The sequence below is a fragment of the Phalangium opilio genome, unplaced genomic scaffold, assembly GCF_054372755.1.
Source record: "Phalangium opilio isolate 3A_F unplaced genomic scaffold, DU_Popi_V2 ptg000003l_1, whole genome shotgun sequence".
NCBI classification, from domain to species: Eukaryota; Metazoa; Arthropoda; class Arachnida; order Opiliones; family Phalangiidae; genus Phalangium; species Phalangium opilio.
In genome coordinates this window covers 11,276,390-11,295,405 of record NW_028324145.1, presented here as the reverse complement: position 1 = coordinate 11,295,405, position 19,016 = coordinate 11,276,390, and the positions used below count along the sequence as shown (strand labels likewise).

The window sequence follows — 19,016 nt, the reverse complement described above, 5'->3', positions numbered from 1 at the left end:
TTCGATCTAAAACTATATACTAAACTAAGGCTCCCATCGTGAAAATGTTTTGGAAAAAAAAGTGCATTTACCCATTGGTAATGATCGTCAAAATATTTTTAGGCATAAATAGCTGTATGGATAAACAGAACTTGAAATATCCTCTGTATTTCCATAACAAAACCGAAATAAACACTCGGCCAAATATGCTATATTTAAATAACTGTGGGAAAGGTTATATCCAAAATATAGTCTTCAATGTTTACCATAAGGAAAATAGATCCGAAATGATCTCAAAAGTTTCTGTACATCTTAACTTGAAAAGTTATTACTATACAGTAACATTTTGTTCTTATTTGCTACCCTAATGCGCTTATTTTGGATGTTGTTTTTGACTCGGAAATAAATTCAAGAAGCAACTATCTAACCAGTACCCTGGAAATGAAGATAGGCCAACGCCGTAGGTCACTTTCTTATCTTTCTCTAAAGAAGAATTCCACTTCCGCGTTTAGTTAACATTACCTTAAACGCCAGAACATACAGACTTAGTCTTATACGAAGAATAAGGACATAATAAACAAAATAATCAGAGTTACTGAAGGGAAAACATCATTCTGATTTTATTATTTTTCTTTTAGCGTAACTCTATCTTCCTCGCTTATGTCTTGTCGTTATCCTTTACAGGGGGTCCGAGAATATCTAACAAAGAAAGACGGAGGGGCTGGAGAGCTTGTTCTATGTGTTTGTTTGTCTTTCGCGCTTGCTTCCCTTAATCTTTTCCCTTTGTCTGTTTACTCTCTCTCTCTTCTCTCTCGTTCTGTCCTTTTCTTTTTTTCCGGATTTTTTATCTGGCTGACGATGTCCACCTCTAAATGACAGATTGTTATCCCTAGACGCGCTCGCTTTGATCTACCGTCCTTCCTCCTTAAATCCCTCTGTTCCACGCGCGTTTTACAATGCCCGCTAACCAATGTCGTGGGACGTAGTTCGTAATAGGAAGTAATAAGTTCCTGCCACGATTTCGTACACGTTATTCTGGAACTAAGTCAGATCGTCCCTCGCGTCAGTGTGGTTCAGTTCTCTAGATAGAACAGCGTTTCAACCTTTATTGTCATTGATTCACAATGATTTTACTTCCCTTAATGTCCTTCGATCACAGCTGAATCGTAACCACCCCTACTATTACCGTATTGCTTTCTCTACTTGCCTTGAATTGTACTTATAACTTTCTCGGAATCCCTTTGAGTCAAACAACCCCGAACGGAATGAAAAAGAATAGAAGCATCCCGCTAGTTTCATCCGGAAAAGCTTCGACCAGGAACAATATAGGACCACCCATTCTATTGGCTATGGAACATACCGAGTCTTAAGACGTTGGTTGCCGGACAACAATGGAGAGCATCACGATATAATGACGGGAAGCCGAACCAGTACTATCCTTTTCGTGAATCATAGGCAACCTTCTGTACCTCGAATTCCTCGAGCTCCTTTCGTTCCGTTGTTAAATCATCCCTTCCCTATACCCAAAATAGACCTTTTCGATTTCATCTCCACGTTAACCTACCTTAAACCTCGCTCGATACAATTCCACCTCCTGTTGAATTAACGGGAGATTTTTCTTTGGGTTTTAAATTGGAGCTGTCCATTAAAATCATCCCAGAAACAATTCTCTTATATATGACACCGATTGGAAGTAGGTTACAGGAAGTAAACCACTGAATCCGTTTTACCCTTTGAGTGTACAGTCGTTTCAGTTCTGTACTGGGACGTTGTTACTTTATCTGATGAAGATCAGATATCAGTTTGTTTTAGGAGAGATGTTTCCTTCCGTCTCTGGTGTAGAATATAATCCAGGGATCTATTAGTGGCGCTCGCGAGTCTATATGGGTTTTTATCCGAAAATGGGACGAGGTGACCTTTGGGGTCTTTCCGCTATTTATTTCCTTGATAGTTGTTTTTGTTTTCCTTTTATAAATGTTGTTGGTCGTCGTTCTAACAGCCATGTAATGAATCTCGGAGTGAATACTTTCTATCGACTTGTTTTTCTTATTGTCTTTGCCTATAAAAATGATCATACTTTATTATCTCCACCTAATGACTTCTTCCCTCGAGCTGTTATTGAAATTAATTAATATAGCCTTAAATGACTCAGTTAGGGTTAAGTTATGATAACTATTAATTTCTACCGAGAAAATGCATTGCATTCATTTTTCGTCTTGCAAGCCTAACTAGTTTTGGTATAATGTACTAGCAAATTTTGTACGAGCTACTTTTAAAATTTATAAGATAATCAAAATGTTTTCCGGGTTGTTTCTTTTTAACGTCCGTATCTATCATCCTGGATTCTTCTTCCTTCTTCTTCGCAGCGGAAAACAATCTTGAAGGGAAACTAGAGATAACGGAAATAGAAACCTAGTTTCCAAAACATACAAAAATAACAAAGACTTTAGGCTTAGGAAACTGAAAATTCAAAAAACTATAAGCGTAAATTTATCTGACGTTGCGGAGTTGGAGATTTCCTTTTGGAACGGAGCTGCTATATAAGTTACAACGGAAGTAGAAACATTATTATTGCATTATACCACATACCCAGTTTCCGTCAAATTGTATAAAAGCATTGAGACAGTAAAAATATTTTTCACGCAAAGTTCTTACCGAATTTATTCAGGTCTTCCAATAATATTGAAAATTTGACCCTGAAATTAAATTTAAGGATAATATATTTGTTAAAATTAAAATTAAATTCAAATTATTTGCCTACTTTCAATTTAATTAGTCATTATATATTCATTGGAGAATTGAATAGATTCATGATTACTACTCTTTCTTTTTTGCTAACGGATGTTATCCCGATGTAACAGAGAGAGAGAAAGAGAGAGACGGTAAAAAACTTTGGAAATTACATTCCAAAATTCCATTACGTCACTGACAGCTCTAACTCGCGAAACAAATTTTTCACCACCGTATATATATTCTTCCGCCCAGCAGGAAAGGGGAGAAAAATGAAACACGGCTTATGAAAACTTCCCCATACATCAGTAGACTAAACTAGTCGGTTTAAATTTACCTTGGGGATGTAGAAGGCGAGATAGCTCTTAACTTCCATTGAAATACTCTAAATTTGGAATGATAGAGGATGAGGAAAAATTCGCTCTATCTATCATATTTGTAGCGGAATATTGGTTCTCCCGACTTTGAAAATACTTTTGGGGAAGTTTGGGAGCAAAACGGAGGATGTACAGTTAAGACTGAATCATTTAGAGTTAGGGAGAAAAAAATTATCGGAGAGTGTACTTGGAAAAGCGAGGGAGAAACTGTATTTTTTTTTCTTTTGGTTCGTAAATGTATAAGCGAGCGATGAATAATTGGCTTTTGACAAATTATTCTTTGCCGGTTTCGCATTATTTATAATGCACGCCTTTTCCACTTAGGATGAAGTGGGGGGCAACCCCTTCTCCTCTAGATGCGTGCCGTGATTTTCATCCCTCGATCTTCCTCAGACCTTCGCGTTTGGTTACAACACAAATTGGATTATCTAGGGGAAACTCTTTTGTTAATGCCCTTATCCGAGAATTTTCTGATTTTGAAAAAAATGTTTTCCACCCATTGTAATTAAATTCTCCGTAAACCAATCTTTTTTTTTATTTTATTTATGATATCCCACAATGATTATAAATTATAATACAATTCTATGGAATTTTGATTATGAATTATAATACAATTCTATGGAATTTTGATTATGAATTATAATACAATTCTATGGAATTTTGATTATGAAATATAATACAATTTACTTCTCAGAATTTTATTTCGAGATAAAATTTCATGTGCGACGGGGTAAACATTTCTACAGGGGCTCGTAGGAAATACCTGGGAATAGAAACCCCTGAATGTTTTCTTTCCCTAAACACCCCGAAAAAGTATTTTCTTTTTAAATTATTTTTTAACTTGCATTTCCCATTCTTAAAAATATGATTTAACACTTTTTAATATCAATTTAAAATTAATGGGAGCGCGTTAAACGGGTCATACTCAGCTTGTTTCCTATTGGACGAGCGGATTTTTGGGATTAATTTTTGACCGAACCGTTGGTTCGTGCATGCCGATCTTCTTGGGACGGACGCGTTCGATGCTGGAATAAGAAAACTAACTTTGGGAACAAACACTTTTCTATTGACTCTGTACCCGAACGCGCTGTAAACTCTTTCTTCTTGGCAGTTAGGGAACGATTAATGCGAGTACTATCTATATAGTAAAGCTTAATTCTTTACCAGCTTCTTTTTCTCGAGCAGCTGTTATAGCGGCGCGGCAACTGACAGCCTCGAATCGGTAAAGGATGGAGAGGAGAGGAGAAAGGCGCGGGAGACTAAGTATCGAATAAATCAAAAGATTAAAGATAATTCAAACGGTATTAGTTCTTTCTTGCCCCCCCTCCCGTTCATACCCCTCCCCGGCCGCCTGCCGGCTTTTTATTGTTTTAGAACCTTTGAGAATAAATCTTTTAAACGTGTCTAAGATCGGGCCAAGGGTTTACTCAAGCAATGGAGGAAATAAACTACAGGAGTTCACGCAAAAGTGATATAAATTTAACAAGCCGAGTTATCTGGCTTTAACAATTTTGATTGAATATCTAGAAAATTTTATTAAATAATAAATAACGAACGTGGGTTTGATTTTGGAGTCAAGCAGTCGTTACAATAGCTTCCAAAGTATTTAAGTATTTACTCCAAGGTAAATTACTCTAAGCTTGCCAATTTCGGAGGTCTTGTCAAGATTAACGAAGGGAAGAGTGAAAACTGCTGTGAGAAGGAAGCTGTTTCTTATTTTTTATTAATTCTTTACAAATTATATATTTTTTTTCTTATCTATATATTTATCTATTGATGGCTTCTTAATAATGACAAACAGATGGAGCCAAAATGAATAGAAATTGAATAGATTAATCGTTCTTGTACCATCATGGCTTCCCTTCTTAACTCGAGCTCTTTTTTGGTGATCGGAGAGGGGGGGACCGTCCGTCTTTGCGGCTCGTTCAAATTGATCGAGTAAGGGCCCAGTTTTGCCAGCTAGAGATGCAAGAGAGACGGTACCTAAATTTTTAGTATTTAAAAGCTCTTTAGAATGCAGGATTTCTTATGAAAATTTATATGGGGTATTTAATTTTGTTAGTGAATCAATTTCGGCTTTGGACATTGGCGCTACTGACGACCTAGAATTTCACTCAAATTATAGACCTATTAAAAATACATAAGGTGCCAGTTGGAGGTCAAGATAGAGGTGAAACGTTCCATTATAAGGCCGGTTTTCTTGATGTATTCCCCATTCACTTTCAATTAAGAAACGATAATGTGAGATAAATATTAAGAATAACGACGTCGAAAGCTAGTTCCGAGAAAATGGGAACTATAGCGATTAATTTCAATGGTTTACTAGGCTACTCCAAGAGATACACTTCTGGAATTGCGAGTTACTCTGTATTTATTACTATCCCATTCCAGATTTTAAAGGACTAAAATTAAGTTCTCCAACTTTAATATTTTAAAACGTATGTCATCAGAGGTTTATTATTCGAAATAATATATTCAGTGTTTTCTCTGGTTTAACACGGGCAGTTTAGAAAGGGGTAAACTTTACTTCAAGTATTTTAACTTCTGACATCATAAGGCAACTCTAAAAGCATCATCGCGATGAAAACTATTAATAAACGGAACAAATTACGACCCCAGTTTTAAATATTTCAGCCTTATATCTTAACGTTAAAATTACTACCGTCCTAAACATATAAATCTGAGTTTCCATGCAGTATATTTATTTTTTTCTCTCGCAGTTTCGTAACAAAACTTTCCAGGGACCTTTTTATTTATTCTTTTTTTTTTTTGGCAAATTATTCAGGCTTTAGATTTATGACTTATATACAAAGTAGAAAATGCGTTATTATTGTAAAACCCAGGCAGAACCGTGATACAAGTTTGTTTTTTTGCCATGGCCCCGCTGACTAAATTTTCAAAACTGAGATTACGTAAAGGGGGTGTAATGCTTAACATGTATAAATAAAAGTGGCCATTCCAAAGCCGTCAGGCGGATACCCCCGTTACCAAAGCAGATAGGAAGGGGATTTTAGCCGCTGGGATGAAAAAGGAGAGAGAGAGAGAGAGAGAGAGAGAGAGAGAGAGAGAGAGAGAGAGAGAGAGAGAGATGGGGGAGAAAGAGAGAAAGAAAAGATACGGGAGAGAACATCCCTGGTTCTTCGTGACCGTGCTAGCAATTGAACCCTCTTCCTTCTCTTTCCCCTCGTAAGCTCAACATTTTTTTATATTCCACTTTCTTACATGAAATATTACTATACCTAGATTCGAGCTAGGCGTCCTGAAAACAAGGGCAAGTAGAAACTGGTTTTTAAAGCCCTGAGCCTCTAAGGTTTATAGGTCTCTTTACTTCAAATTGAAAAATGTATACCCAAATGATGACGGTTCAGTTAAACATACACAGCATTTTTATTGAATGAAAGCTTACAAGTATAAACGTTAAAATAACAATTTTGTAATGTTAAGGATACGAATGAAATATCGTAAAAGTTAGAGAATTTTGGATGGTAGTCATTGGCCCCTAATCGTGGCTCTTAGTGCCTTGAAGTTCAACCAAAACGTTACAGACATTTTTGGTAAACGGGACGCAACTGAAGTATAAGCATCTTTCGCAAAATCTATAATCCTGAACGACGTAAAACAATACGATAAAGAGAACGATGAAACCAATCAGTAGAACGATTGAGACGACGAAAATAATCCGACGAGCTCTACAAGTCCATCGATTGAAGCATAAATGCGGCATAATGGCCAGAGCGACGGGAATGCCGAAAAGTAAACCACCGAAATGCGCAAAGTTATTGACGAACGGGAAGAATCCGGCGATAACCAGGAACATCATGACCAAAATGACGAAAAAGAACTCGCACAAGTACTTGCGTTTACGGAAATTCAGAGCTTGAAGGCATTCGATGAAGGATATTCCGAGTAACGTAAATACTCCGCCGGCGCAACCGACTTGCGGTAAATAAGGATCGAAAAAGCTTCCAACCTTTTTTAAATAAATGAATATAAAAGTTTCTCAAGAGAACGTTAAACTTTGTAATTACCAAATTTCCGCCGATGGCTCCGGCAAGATAGGTTATCGCGATTCTGACGTGTCCAACCGCGGCTTCAATGGGTCGTCCAGCACACCATTGAACTATGAAGATTATGCAATAGTGAAAGATCCCGGCATGGAAAAATAGGGAAGCTAAATAACGCCAGCTTTGATTCATAGATTCCGGCATGAAATGCCACTCGTCATCGGCTTTCAGTCCAACAGATCCGCAAAAATGTTTAAAACAGAAAACCTGCGTTTTGTAATGCATTCATTAGATTATACATTGAACTTGGTAAAGTTACTCCAGATGGGTTCTTACTTCACTGCAGTGATCTTTAGTTTCAGAAAAATGGTGTCCTTCGTGAGCGTTACAACCTTCTTTAGTTGTCATTTTACAATTTCCCAGATATCCGTAACAACAAGGCTTCAGAATGGTAGTTACGTTCAGTGTCATTTTGGAACACACACTTTGTTCGTGCCAAGTTCCCCCTCCTTTGAATATCGCGTTAGTTATAACTTTTCACGAATCGCAAATTATTTTCGTCATCTTACCCATTGTCAAAGTATCGCACTCGTCTTTCATCGTGGTTCCAGCGATGCCGTGTTTTTCCACGACGCAACAACCGAGTTTTTCTTTCGAGCCGTAATGCTGCGAAAGCAAAATTCCGGTCACGACTTCGTCAGTTCGCATACAGGGAGCGTAGATGGCACCGGAACCTGACCAAGAACAGGGTGTTTCACTTTGGGTTTTGCCCCATTTTTCTTAGAAAATATCATACTGATCAAAGTCCCCGTGGGTGGTCCAATCCAAACGTTGGGTCGACGCCAAACATCGTAGTCCTCCGTACCGCGAAATGTGGTCACGCCTTTGACCAGCTTGATTTTTGGTTCAACTCCGGGCGCCGCGATACCTGTAAAATAGTTTATATCGTAATTACTGATTTGTTAAATCTCCTTCAGTTAATCCTTACCTCCCATTAGGAGGGAAATGATCAGGGCGATTAATTGCAGTATTGACATTATAATTATAAACCACGGTTTATGGTGATGTTTAGGGGTCATTTCGAGTTCAAGTTCGTGCAAGCCCCTAGAGTCAGATATTTGATAAATTAGTTTACTTAATCAAAATCACAAATTTCATCGAGAACCTTACTTTTTTCTTTCGTCTTCCGGCAAATTATTCAATTCCTGTTCTCTCGCTTATTAATAACAATTTTTATCATTAGTCAGTTTAGTTAATAGATTAGAAACGTCGATACCTGTAATTTCTGACACAATATAATAAGGTCTTGTAGTTTTCTTAACTCCCATATGTCTTGGTAGTTTAATTTCCATCTGTCAATTTTTAAATATTTTAGGAAATCAAAGTTATTAACAATTTGAGGCATTTTCTAACGTTCACCTTGCTCAAGTGACGGTAATAGTCTCCTTGTTGAGATTCTCCGGATGAAGAGTCACCTTTTTCCTGAAAATATTACAGTTAAAGCCATAGATTTTTAGTTTAAGCGATATAATATACATTGTCAGAGTGGCTCAAATCTTCTTGAGATTCTACCAAACTATCTTTGATGGATTTTCGTTTATTTTCATCAAAATTGTCGCATAAAGCCAGGCAACAAACGCAAACGTTTCTAACGCAAAATCCCACTTCATTTTCCTGGATTTTAAATGTTTTATATTAATTAGTTATGTCATGATCTCTGAGCCTATTTTGTAAACTTACTATGACACGTAAGTAGAAATTTTCTTTCCACAGGTTCATATTGAGATTCGCTAGTCCGAAAGCCCGACCGAGGGCCGCGATCCCTTTTTTCGGAGGACAACATATCATCTTGTGAGGATTTGAAAGTAATTGTACAGTAGTAATTTGCTTTATGGGTTTCACCGCGTCTTCTTTTGGCTTTTTTGACTCTTCATTTGGTATAGTAGATAGTTCCTTTGAAATTTCTACCTCTCTTTTTGGCATGGTTACCACTTTCTCTGGCATTTCTACCTCCTTCTTTGGAATTTCTACCTCCTTCTTTGGCATCTCTGGCTCAAGTTTTATCGTTTCTTGACTTGGTTCTTCTTTAATCGTTAATTCCTTTCGACTTTTCTCACTCGAAACAGTTCTGGGAAAGCTTACGGTTGAATCTTCTTCAAACAATTCATTCGATGACATCGTTAAGACATAAAATTAGGCTTAGTTTTAAAATTGAGTTTGAAATTGGAAACGCCGCACGTGCTGAATAAATTCACGCGCCTTTTCAAAATTAGGCTCACGTGTTCAAATCGCGCGCTTTTTAAGTTTACTAGCCGATCTTGTTTTATCAGAGTTGTGTTGGTTTGGGGGAGGGGGGGGAGGTTCCCAAAGTTTTTGGAAGGCCGGTGGCCCTAGAAAACAACTCGTCTGTGAATAATATTTTATAAGCCTGATAAGGTTATATTCCGACCCTAAAAGGATGATGTCAGTGGCGCGTAGTGGCGAATAGAAACCCCGGGCGACGATTGCCAGCTATTTTTTTCTTACTTTTATTATGTATAGAAGCCGAAAGTATTGTGCTAGCTTGCTAGTAGTCGGACTAGGCATAGGAAATGACATAAAAATAGATAGAGTCGAGCTGAGAAATATATTCCAAGCATGGACGGTCTCGGAAACTCAGGAAGCCAACACCGATTGCATTAGGGTCAGATCGATGTCTTTTTTTGCCAATACCCTCGCCTAACTACCATCGGTACCGCGTACAATGTACGGGTACTTGCTTGAATAATAGAGAAGCCAGAAAGATGGGTAAAGGAGTGATTGGGCTGCAGCCAAAGTGGTTAGCGTTGTATTTTATTAACAGTTAGTTCACGAAAAGACTGTTTATGGGTAAAAAAGGAGTTCTGGTATGAAAAAATACCTTCTTCTTCTTCTGGTCTCAGACCTCGCGGGCATTTTCATTTCGTACAGGAAACCCCTGCATTTTCTTTGACTTTGAGCTTTTCCGTAGTCTTTCTCGCGCTCCGTTTGCTTGGCATTGTCAATCAAACATGGTGGTTTCAAAATTGCCAAATTCAACAGTGAAATAAGCTTATCTTTTCAACAGTTTCTTTATTGATGTTGTTCCTATTTATTTCGTTCAAATCCCAGTACAAAATCGTCTTTCCTATCCAGTAATATAAGGATATACCACAGTCCCAAAAACATTCTTATTTCTTATGTATGTTTGTTTATTTATTCTTTCTCTTTCTTTTCACTTTCAACGGTCTTTGCTATACGGGACTTGGTTTGGTTTCTTTGCCATTGAATGTTCTTTCTTTTATTTTCCGCCACGGTTTGCGCGCGGCTAAGGTTATAGATAGCTCCTGTAGGAGTAGGAATGGCCAAGTCCGTTCCGCCGTGTTTGATTCCAAATTTATTTCCAAATGTTTCGCCCATCCAACCCGTAGGCCCATGAGCTGCAACTCGCGTCGTTTCGCTTGGAAACTGAAAGGATCCCATAATTTTGCACCCGGGAGGGGTAAAGATATCTCGGTTTCTTCGCTCAATTTGTCTAGCGACGTGTAATACCAGTATATACGGAGTAAACTAAAATGGATATCTTAAATATATAAGGAGGTTGAAATAAAAAGCCACGAATAAAGAAACGTATAACACTTTATTTTTATTCAAACTCGCGGTATTCAAAATTAGTAGTTGAGATTGTTAATTATATAATTTCATCTTGAATGTATCAAATTCACCAACAGCATCCTTATTTGTATTCCAAATTAAAGTTTGACCTAATTTACATCGCAGCCTCTTGAACCTAACTCGATCGTTGTTTGGCTTTGGTAAAATTAATGCAATTGCAACGAGTCTCGAACCAACTCCGGTTACATTCAGACCCGAAAAGACGAAAATAAAATGCAATTATTGGTCCCCAGATCTTGGGAGCGAAGTCAATACTTAATTTGGAACTTTTCGCCCCCATCCCCCCTCCGCCTTTTCTCGAATTTGCAGTAGCCAATAAGAAACCCTTATTTCGCCCGCACCATCCGAAAAGTTAATCTGTTTTGTTCGGAGTCTCGGTTAGTATGCTCGAATAATTTTTCTTCCGAGAATCTCCCTAAAAATTATATATAATTGGATCGAAAATTCCGTTTCGTCCTCGGGGAGTTATTAAGAAAATGCAATGACTAGCTCTACTCGCCTCCATTTTTATTTTTACTTACAAAACTTTCTTAAGCAGAAAATAAGGGAAAATGGAACTAGACACTAGAGTTTCCTTGGGCCATAAGCCAATAATAATAAAGTTGCTCTCAGTTTCTTTTACTTTTAACGTTAATGCGTCTATATTTAATATTTATCGTCGAGAAATTGTTACGATTTTGTGGTCGTTATTCAAACATCTGTTATTTCGTACCAATCATTTTGAAAACACCGCGATAGACGTATTTCGCAATTGCGGTTGTTCAAATATTCTACAGAGATTTGCACTATTTTGTGTTTTTTAAGGCGGGAAACTCGGGTTCTTCCGACTGGCAAATCTTGTTTTCCGTTGAAGTGTACATAGAAAAGAAATTTGCTTTCACGATTGGCCAGATGCTGAGAGGATATATTTGGCGGAATAAATTTTAGTTGGCGGCAGCGGAAAATACTTTTTAGAGCTGGCTCGCTACACTTTGTATGGAAATGGGCGATGGGACGGTGGTTGGCGCGGGAAACTTCGGCAAAAGGCGGGTCGTAATTCGCGCCTATTTGGCGTCAACCCTGCTGACGCCATCAGCGATTTCCATTTGCCAAGAAAAACCGCCAAAATATATTATTATTGTTATTCCCCTCTATTCCCGAGATTGAAAAACGAATTTCGGGTTCCAAAATTCCTTCCAGATAAAATTATAATACTTTTTGATTCAAATTTCGGTACGTAACACCAAAGATAAGTTTCGAGCTTAGCTTCCTGCTAGAGCTGGTTTAAAGGGGAAAGCCGCATCCAGGGGTAATAGAGCCCTTGTATTTTCAATAAGCGCCTGTAGAAATGTTTCACCCGCTGTACACCAAAACCGAAAGAGAATGTTGAGCTTCTTTGTATCACTTTTAAAACGCCAAATTATTTTCTCAAAATTTGTATAACGGTAAATTAAAGCTGTACGTGAAACGTCCAGTGTCATACGCGATACGTTAATTTGTTTCTCTCGAAAACGGACGGTATCGAGTTTCAAGCTCATCTATGAAACTCGCTGATACGGAATTTTCGAAAATCAAGAGAGGCTAGGATACCATTTCCGCAATTGTTGAGGGAATAATTATATTTCGATGAGTATTAATGTATACTGTATATTTGCTTTTCAAAATATGCTAATTAGCGCCAGAAAGTTCGCTTCTCGTTACGGAGGACGGTCCTAGCTGGAGTCTGGGGAAATTCGGAAATATGAACCCCTCCTCCCCCCCTCGTTACGTAGAGGGGAATGAAAACTTTGGTCTCTATCATCAATTTACGCTAACATTGGCAAAATTTTCGATGGAAGAGACGGTGGTGGTCTTCTCTCCTCTCTCTCTCTAGTTGCACTCCCGCTGTTTCTGGGCTTTCATATTCGCGCGGGATTACATGGACTGGCTTTCACAGAGTTCTCTCCACCCCCCCCCCTCTCTCTCCTACTCCTTTTTGGAAGAATGAGTAATTTAACGAGATCTTAAGGTAAAGAGTCTGGGAGGAAATAAAGTGTACGTGATCTGTTGTAGAGAAACCCTTATCTCTTTTAAGACCGCTCGAGAATACGCCTACTCAACCAGCCCTTTTGTATCAAGTCGTAAGGCTATAACGCTCCATTATTTCCCCTAAAGAGTAGACTAGATAATTTAAACTACATGTTATTGTAGAGTCGGGGTATATCTGCGAGTTAAAGGAGCCGATACTTCGATTAAATTAAACCTGATCACTCGCTCGCCTTGGTCTACGGTAATTTGGTGTAGAAAAGGGCTAAAAGTCGAGCTTGTTTCTACTCTCTTAACTTAAGAGAAGGAGAGAGAACCTCTTTAAAATTTATGAAGTCAGGCTAGGGTTATTACGGCCCAGGCTAAGCTAACTTTATCATTTAGGATGCTTTAAAGAAAGTTTCTCTTTTCCGAAACAAACTGAGTAGAGATACGGAGATACTTTTAATTAAAACTTTTACAATGGCTCTCGAGGACTCTCGCGTCGCTCTTCGCTTACTACTTTTCTTATCTTTTCATCTCTCATTTTTAACAATAGAGACTCGGAGACTTGAAATATATTTTCTAATGAGAGAGTTTCCTAAGGTGGGATTTTCCTATCGTGAATGGGTAAACATATTTTAGACACTCTCACTCCGAATTTGTGGTTTCATTTTTATTGCGTAGATACTCCATAGAGTTATGTAATATTATCGGAGAAAGTGACCAAGTAAAAAATTAAACTACGTCTCCTGGAATATTTCTCCATGGTCGCGGATTCTCTAATGTAGCCACCATGTCCCTTTATTGGCACGCCGACCGTCACCGTGACTAACATTTTCTTTCAGTACGGTATAAACAAACGCATTATAAATTATTTTAATCATAATATAAACTTAATTACGTCGGTAATTAGTAAATCGCGGTTTTGAAACTATTTCAAAATCAATAAACAAAATATCATAAGCATACGGCGACCTCTAGCAGCTTTAGTAGACAACACTTTTAATCTTTCTGCTCGTGAGTCGTTTCGCCGGTTGTGATACTATTGATATTATTTAAGATTTATATTAAATAACTCATAATTATATTAATTGTAGTAATAATATATTAAATAGCACAGTTTAAAATATTAAGAAATCGCTTTTTCATTTTAAATAGAGTGCAGAGAAGCTCGGTAGAAGTCTTTTATTTTGTGTGGACCAAGGCTTAAGGGAAAAAAAACCCGCAATTTTTGAATTGAACTTTTAAATAAGCCAAATTCAATCTACAGAAAAATGAGGTAAATTAATTCTTGTGATTTAAAATTTAACTATTACTTATTACACGTTTGTTTATGGTATGTTTGCAGAATCAATATTGGGGGTTTGCTTGTCTATTTTCCGTATGACTACATCTATCCTGAGCAATATTCATACATGTGTGAACTAAAGCAATGTTTGGATGCTAAAGGACACGGATGCTTGGAAATGCCATCGGGAACTGGTAAAACCATATCTCTACTAGCATTAATTACCGCCTACATTAAGGAAAAACCCCTGGATGTTGTCAAATTAATCTATTGCTCCAGAACTGTCCCTGAAATTGAAAAAGTGAAGTTAAAAGAGAGAAGTTTCTTTGAAAAATCATACTAATTAATTCTTTGCGTAACAATGGTAGGCCTTAGAGGAATTAAAGAAACTAGATGCTTACGTTGAGAAAGAATCGGGAGAGAAAAGCACCTTATTGGCCTTATGTTTATCAGCTCGAAAGAATCTCTGTATCCATCCTTCAGTTAGTAAAGAAAGAGACGGAAAAGTGGTTGATGCACGATGTTTCAAACTGACAGCTTCTTATAAAAGAGAACAAAGCAAGAATGACCCCTCCGTCGAATCATGCTCATTCTATGAAGGATATGAACATCACGGAAAGGAATTTCCATTACCAGCCGGAGTTTATAACCTGGATGATTTGAAAGATTATGGGAAGAAGAATGGATGGTGTCCTTATTTTTTAGCCAGATACGCTGTAAACATGATTATGATTTAAATTTAATTTATCTTTTTAATTGAGTGTAATTAAATGTAATTAATTAATTAATTATTAGATTACACACGCCCGCGTGATTGTTTATAGTTATCACTATTTACTCGATCCTAAAATTGCCGATTTAGTCTCGAAAGAATTGGCCAAAAATTCAGTTGTTGTTTTTGATGAAGCCCATAATATTGGTGGGGAAACTTCCTTCCTTATTAATTATATTAATTAAATTATAGGCCTAAGGTTTAATTAAGTTTAATTACTTAATTTAGATAATGTTTGCATCGATTCAATGAGTGTCAATATTTCAAGAAAAACTCTTGAAAAGAGTAACACCGCAATTCAAACTTTAGAGACGACTATCAGAGAGTAATTAAAACTATTAGTACTTTTAATTGATCTTTTAGTATAATTTTAATTACCAGATTAAAGGAAAGAGACTCGCAAAAATTAAGAGAAGAATACCAAAGATTGGTTGAGGGATTAAGGGATGCTAGTGTTCAAAGAGAGACCGATGTTGTTTTGTCAAATCCAGTTTTACCGAGTGAAATTTTAGAAGGTTCATTCCACTTAATTCCGTTAATTATCAATCATATAATTAATTACAGGGTTCATACAAACCTGGAAAAATCAGGGAAATAAATAGTTGACAAAAACCTCAGGGAAATTAAAAAATTTTAGTAAAATTCCGGGAAATCAGGGAAATTTGCGTCAAACAGGGGCCGAGTAATTAAGCAAAATGTTCATAAACATACCCTCCATAGGAATAGCATCACACCCAACTTTGGAGGCTCATAACTCAGGTTGTACTAAAGATACGGGGATATCCTTTGAGTATGTTATAGTCCAATTTGTCCCCCATCCAACGATACTAAAAACTTAGGGCTACGACAAACAGGGGCCGAGTAATTAAGCAAAATGTTTGTGAACATCCCCTTCATAGGAATAACATTAGACCCAACTTTGGAGGCTCATAACTCTGGTTCTACTAGAGATACAGGGATGTCCTTTGAGTATGTTATAGTTCAATTTATCCCCCATCCAACCATACTAAAAACGTACGGCTACGACAAACAGGGGCCGAGTAATTAAGCAAAATGTTTGTGAACATCCCCTTCATAGGAATAACATTAGACCCAACTTTGGAGGCTCATAACTCTGGTTCTACTAGAGATACAGGGATGTCCTTTGAGTATGTTATAGTTCAATTTATCCCCCATCCAACCATACTAAAAACGTACGGCTACGACAAACAGGGGCCGAGTAATTAAGCAAAATGTTTGTGAACATCCCCTTCATAGGAATAACATTAGACCCAACTTTGGAGGCTCATAACTCTGTTTCTAGTAGAGATACAGGGATGTGCTTTGAGCATGTTATAGTTCAATTTATCCCCCATCCAACCATACTAAAAACGTACGGCTACGACAAACAGGGGCCGAGTAATTAAGCAAAATGTTTGTGAACATCCCCTTCATAGGAATAACATTAGACCCAACTTTGGAGGCTCATAACTCTGGTTCTACTAGAGATACAGGGATGTCCTTTGAGTATGTTATAGTCCAATTTATCCCCTCCTTCATTAACATTTGCTCCATAGGATACTCCATATACAGGAAAAACCTGGAAATCTCAGGGAATTTTGTTTTCCAAAAGTTGTATGAACCCTGAATTAATAATTATTAATTTTTAAGTTTGTTATTTAACTCTAAATATTTAGAGGCAGTTCCGGGGAATATTAGAACAGCCGAACACTTTATTAGCTTCTTGAAAAGGTTTCTGGAATACATAAAAATGAGGTTAAGAGTTCAACACGTGGTTCAAGAATCCCCGGCCGGATTCCTAAAAGATATTTCCCAAAAAGTCTGCATTGAAAGGAAACCCTTACGTTTTTGCGCCGAACGTTTAAGGTCTTTAATTAGGACTTTAGAAATATCGGAACTCTCCGATTTCTCACCTTTAATTAGTGTTACTAATTTTGCAACTCTAGTCAGTACTTACATGAAAGGTAAGGGAGCTTTAATTAAAGGTTAATTTAACAATTAATAGTTTATTTTTAATTAGGATTTACTTTAATTATCGAACCACACGATGATAAGACTCCGACAATGCCCAACCCAATTTTACATTTTAGTTGCATGGATGCCTCCATCGCTATTAAACCAGTATTTGATAGATTTCAATCTGTCATTATCACTTCAGGGGTGAGATAAATAATTCCTTATCAACATCCCATAATTAATTTAATTAATTAACTTAGTAATTAAAATTTTAGACATTGTCTCCTTTGGATATGTATCCTAAAATCTTGGACTTTAGACCAGTTATCATGGCTTCCTTCACAATGACCTTAGCTAGACCCTGCATTTGTCCAATGGTATAAACTAACTATAACTATAATTAAATTAAATCAAATTAACATTAATTAAATTAAATTAACTAAATCCAAAGATTATCAGTAAAGGAAATGATCAAGTTGCTATGACAACTAAATTTGAAACCAGAGATGACAATGGTAAATATAAATAAATAAATTAATTAATTAAAATAATTACTTCTTATTAATTATTATTATTGTTTTAATTAATTAATTAATTAATTAATTTAATTTATAAATAAATAAATTAATTAATTAAAATAATTACTTCTTATTAATTATTATTATTGTTTTAATTAATTAATTTAATTTATAAAGAAATAAATAAATTAATTAATTAAAATAATACTTCTTATTAATAATTATTATTATTGTTTTAATTAATTAATTTAATTTATAAATAAATAAATTAATTAATTAATTAAAATAATACTTCTTATTAATAATTATTATTATTGTTTTACTAATTAATTTAATTAGCCGTAATTAGAAATTATGGGAATCTCTTGACTGAAATGTCAGCTATTGTTCCTGATGGAATAGTCTGCTTCTTTACGAGTTATTTCTATATGGAATCAGTCGTAGCTTCTTGGTACGAACAAGGAGTCATCGACAACGTACAAAAGAACAAATTATTGTTTGTAGAAACTCAGGATTCGGCCGAGACGAGTTTGGCTCTTTGCAATTACATTAAAGCCTGTGAAAACGGCAGAGGAGCTATTTTACTTAGTGTGGCGAGAGGGAAAGTTTCGGAAGGAGTTGATTTTGGTAAGAAATTTAATTTTAAACGTTTAAGAAATTAAATTTTCTTCTAAAACTTAGATCATCATTTGGGTCGAGCTGTTCTCATGTTTGGAATTCCCTTTGTTTACACTCAAAGTCGAATTCTAAAAGCTCGCTTGGAATATTTACGTGATCAGTTTTTAATCAGGGAAAATGACTTTTTAACATTTGACGCTATGAGACACGCGGCTCAATGTGTGGGGCGAGTTATGAGAGGCAAAACTGATTACGGAATCATGGTTTTTGCTGATAAAGTGAGGAAAATTTGATTGAAATCAGGGAAAAAGTCAGGGGTTTTCAGTTTTGTCGCTTTGTAAAATATATTGCAGAGGTTTTCTAGAGCTGATAAAAGAAGCAAGCTACCGAAATGGATTCAAGAATATTTGAAAGATAGCGTCTGCAATTTGTCTATAGAGGAAGGAATTCAAATTGCTAAATTGTTCTTGCGGCAGATGGCCCAGCCTTTTACTAGAGTTAGTCTTCTTTAAATTAAAATAATATTAAAATGTGTCTAGTGTAAATTTTTGCGTTTTTCTTTTAATTTATTTAATTAATTAGGAAGATCAGTTGGGTATCTCTTTACTGACGTACGAACAACTGCTCAGTGAAGATATGCAGAAAAAGATGGAGCAAAGAGTCATGATCAAATAATTGAACGGAATCCGCCACTTGTTTTAAGAATAAAGTTTTTATTCAAAATTGGAGGGAAAGATTCTATTTTTGATACTGCCTCAAAAAAAGTGTTCTTTTTAATATTAAAAACAAATATTGTATTTGAAAAAATAAAAGAAAATAAATGTTAACACTGAAAAAAAAAAAAAAAAATTGTTTTTCGTGAAAACATTTACAGGTATCCATTTCCACTCCAGTACAGTGTAGAATTTTCCTCCATGGTTTTAAAGTTGCCGTTGACCCTAATTACGCGGGAACTAAGCCGCCGGTTCCAGTTACAGTCACGTTGAGGTTAGAGAGAAACATTTTTTTTTCTTTTACTTTCAGTTAGCTTCCTAATATCACTTTTAATTGAATTTTATTTTATTAATATTATCTGTAAAACAGTTTTATTCTGAAAATCATCCGTTATTAACCACC

General features: G+C 36.3%; 3 protein-coding genes across 3 annotated transcripts; 1 reads left to right on the top strand and 2 right to left on the bottom strand.

The window, feature by feature from the left end:
* Window positions 1-6,454: 6,454 nt before the first annotated feature.
* Window positions 6,455-8,046, bottom strand: LOC149717829 (inactive rhomboid protein 1-like). Its single transcript, XM_089840808.1, has 5 exons — window positions 7,887-8,046; window positions 7,660-7,824; window positions 7,427-7,599; window positions 7,115-7,357; window positions 6,455-7,056 (listed from the first exon to the last, which is right to left on the bottom strand). The coding sequence occupies exons 2-5, from the start codon at window positions 7,796-7,798 to the stop codon at window positions 6,586-6,588; spliced, it is 1,026 nt and encodes a 341-aa protein (XP_089696934.1). The 5' UTR covers window positions 7,799-7,824; window positions 7,887-8,046; the 3' UTR covers window positions 6,455-6,585.
* Window positions 8,046-13,908, bottom strand: LOC149717828 (uncharacterized). Its single transcript, XM_089840813.1, has 6 exons — window positions 8,831-13,908; window positions 8,627-8,764; window positions 8,510-8,572; window positions 8,367-8,442; window positions 8,261-8,306; window positions 8,046-8,194 (listed from the first exon to the last, which is right to left on the bottom strand). The coding sequence occupies exons 1-6, from the start codon at window positions 9,266-9,268 to the stop codon at window positions 8,068-8,070; spliced, it is 888 nt and encodes a 295-aa protein (XP_089696939.1). The 5' UTR covers window positions 9,269-13,908; the 3' UTR covers window positions 8,046-8,067.
* Xpd (general transcription and DNA repair factor IIH helicase subunit Xpd) lies at window positions 13,907-18,717 on the top strand. Its single transcript, XM_089840800.1, has 14 exons — window positions 13,907-14,027; window positions 14,097-14,337; window positions 14,405-14,752; window positions 14,832-14,955; window positions 15,037-15,133; window positions 15,190-15,323; window positions 16,485-16,772; window positions 16,829-16,968; window positions 17,040-17,141; window positions 17,216-17,279; window positions 17,622-17,909; window positions 17,964-18,178; window positions 18,254-18,397; window positions 18,483-18,717. Exons 1-14 carry the CDS (start codon window positions 14,023-14,025, stop codon window positions 18,573-18,575), a joined length of 2,283 nt encoding a protein of 760 aa, XP_089696926.1. The 5' UTR covers window positions 13,907-14,022; the 3' UTR covers window positions 18,576-18,717.
* Window positions 18,718-19,016: the final 299 nt, after the last annotated feature.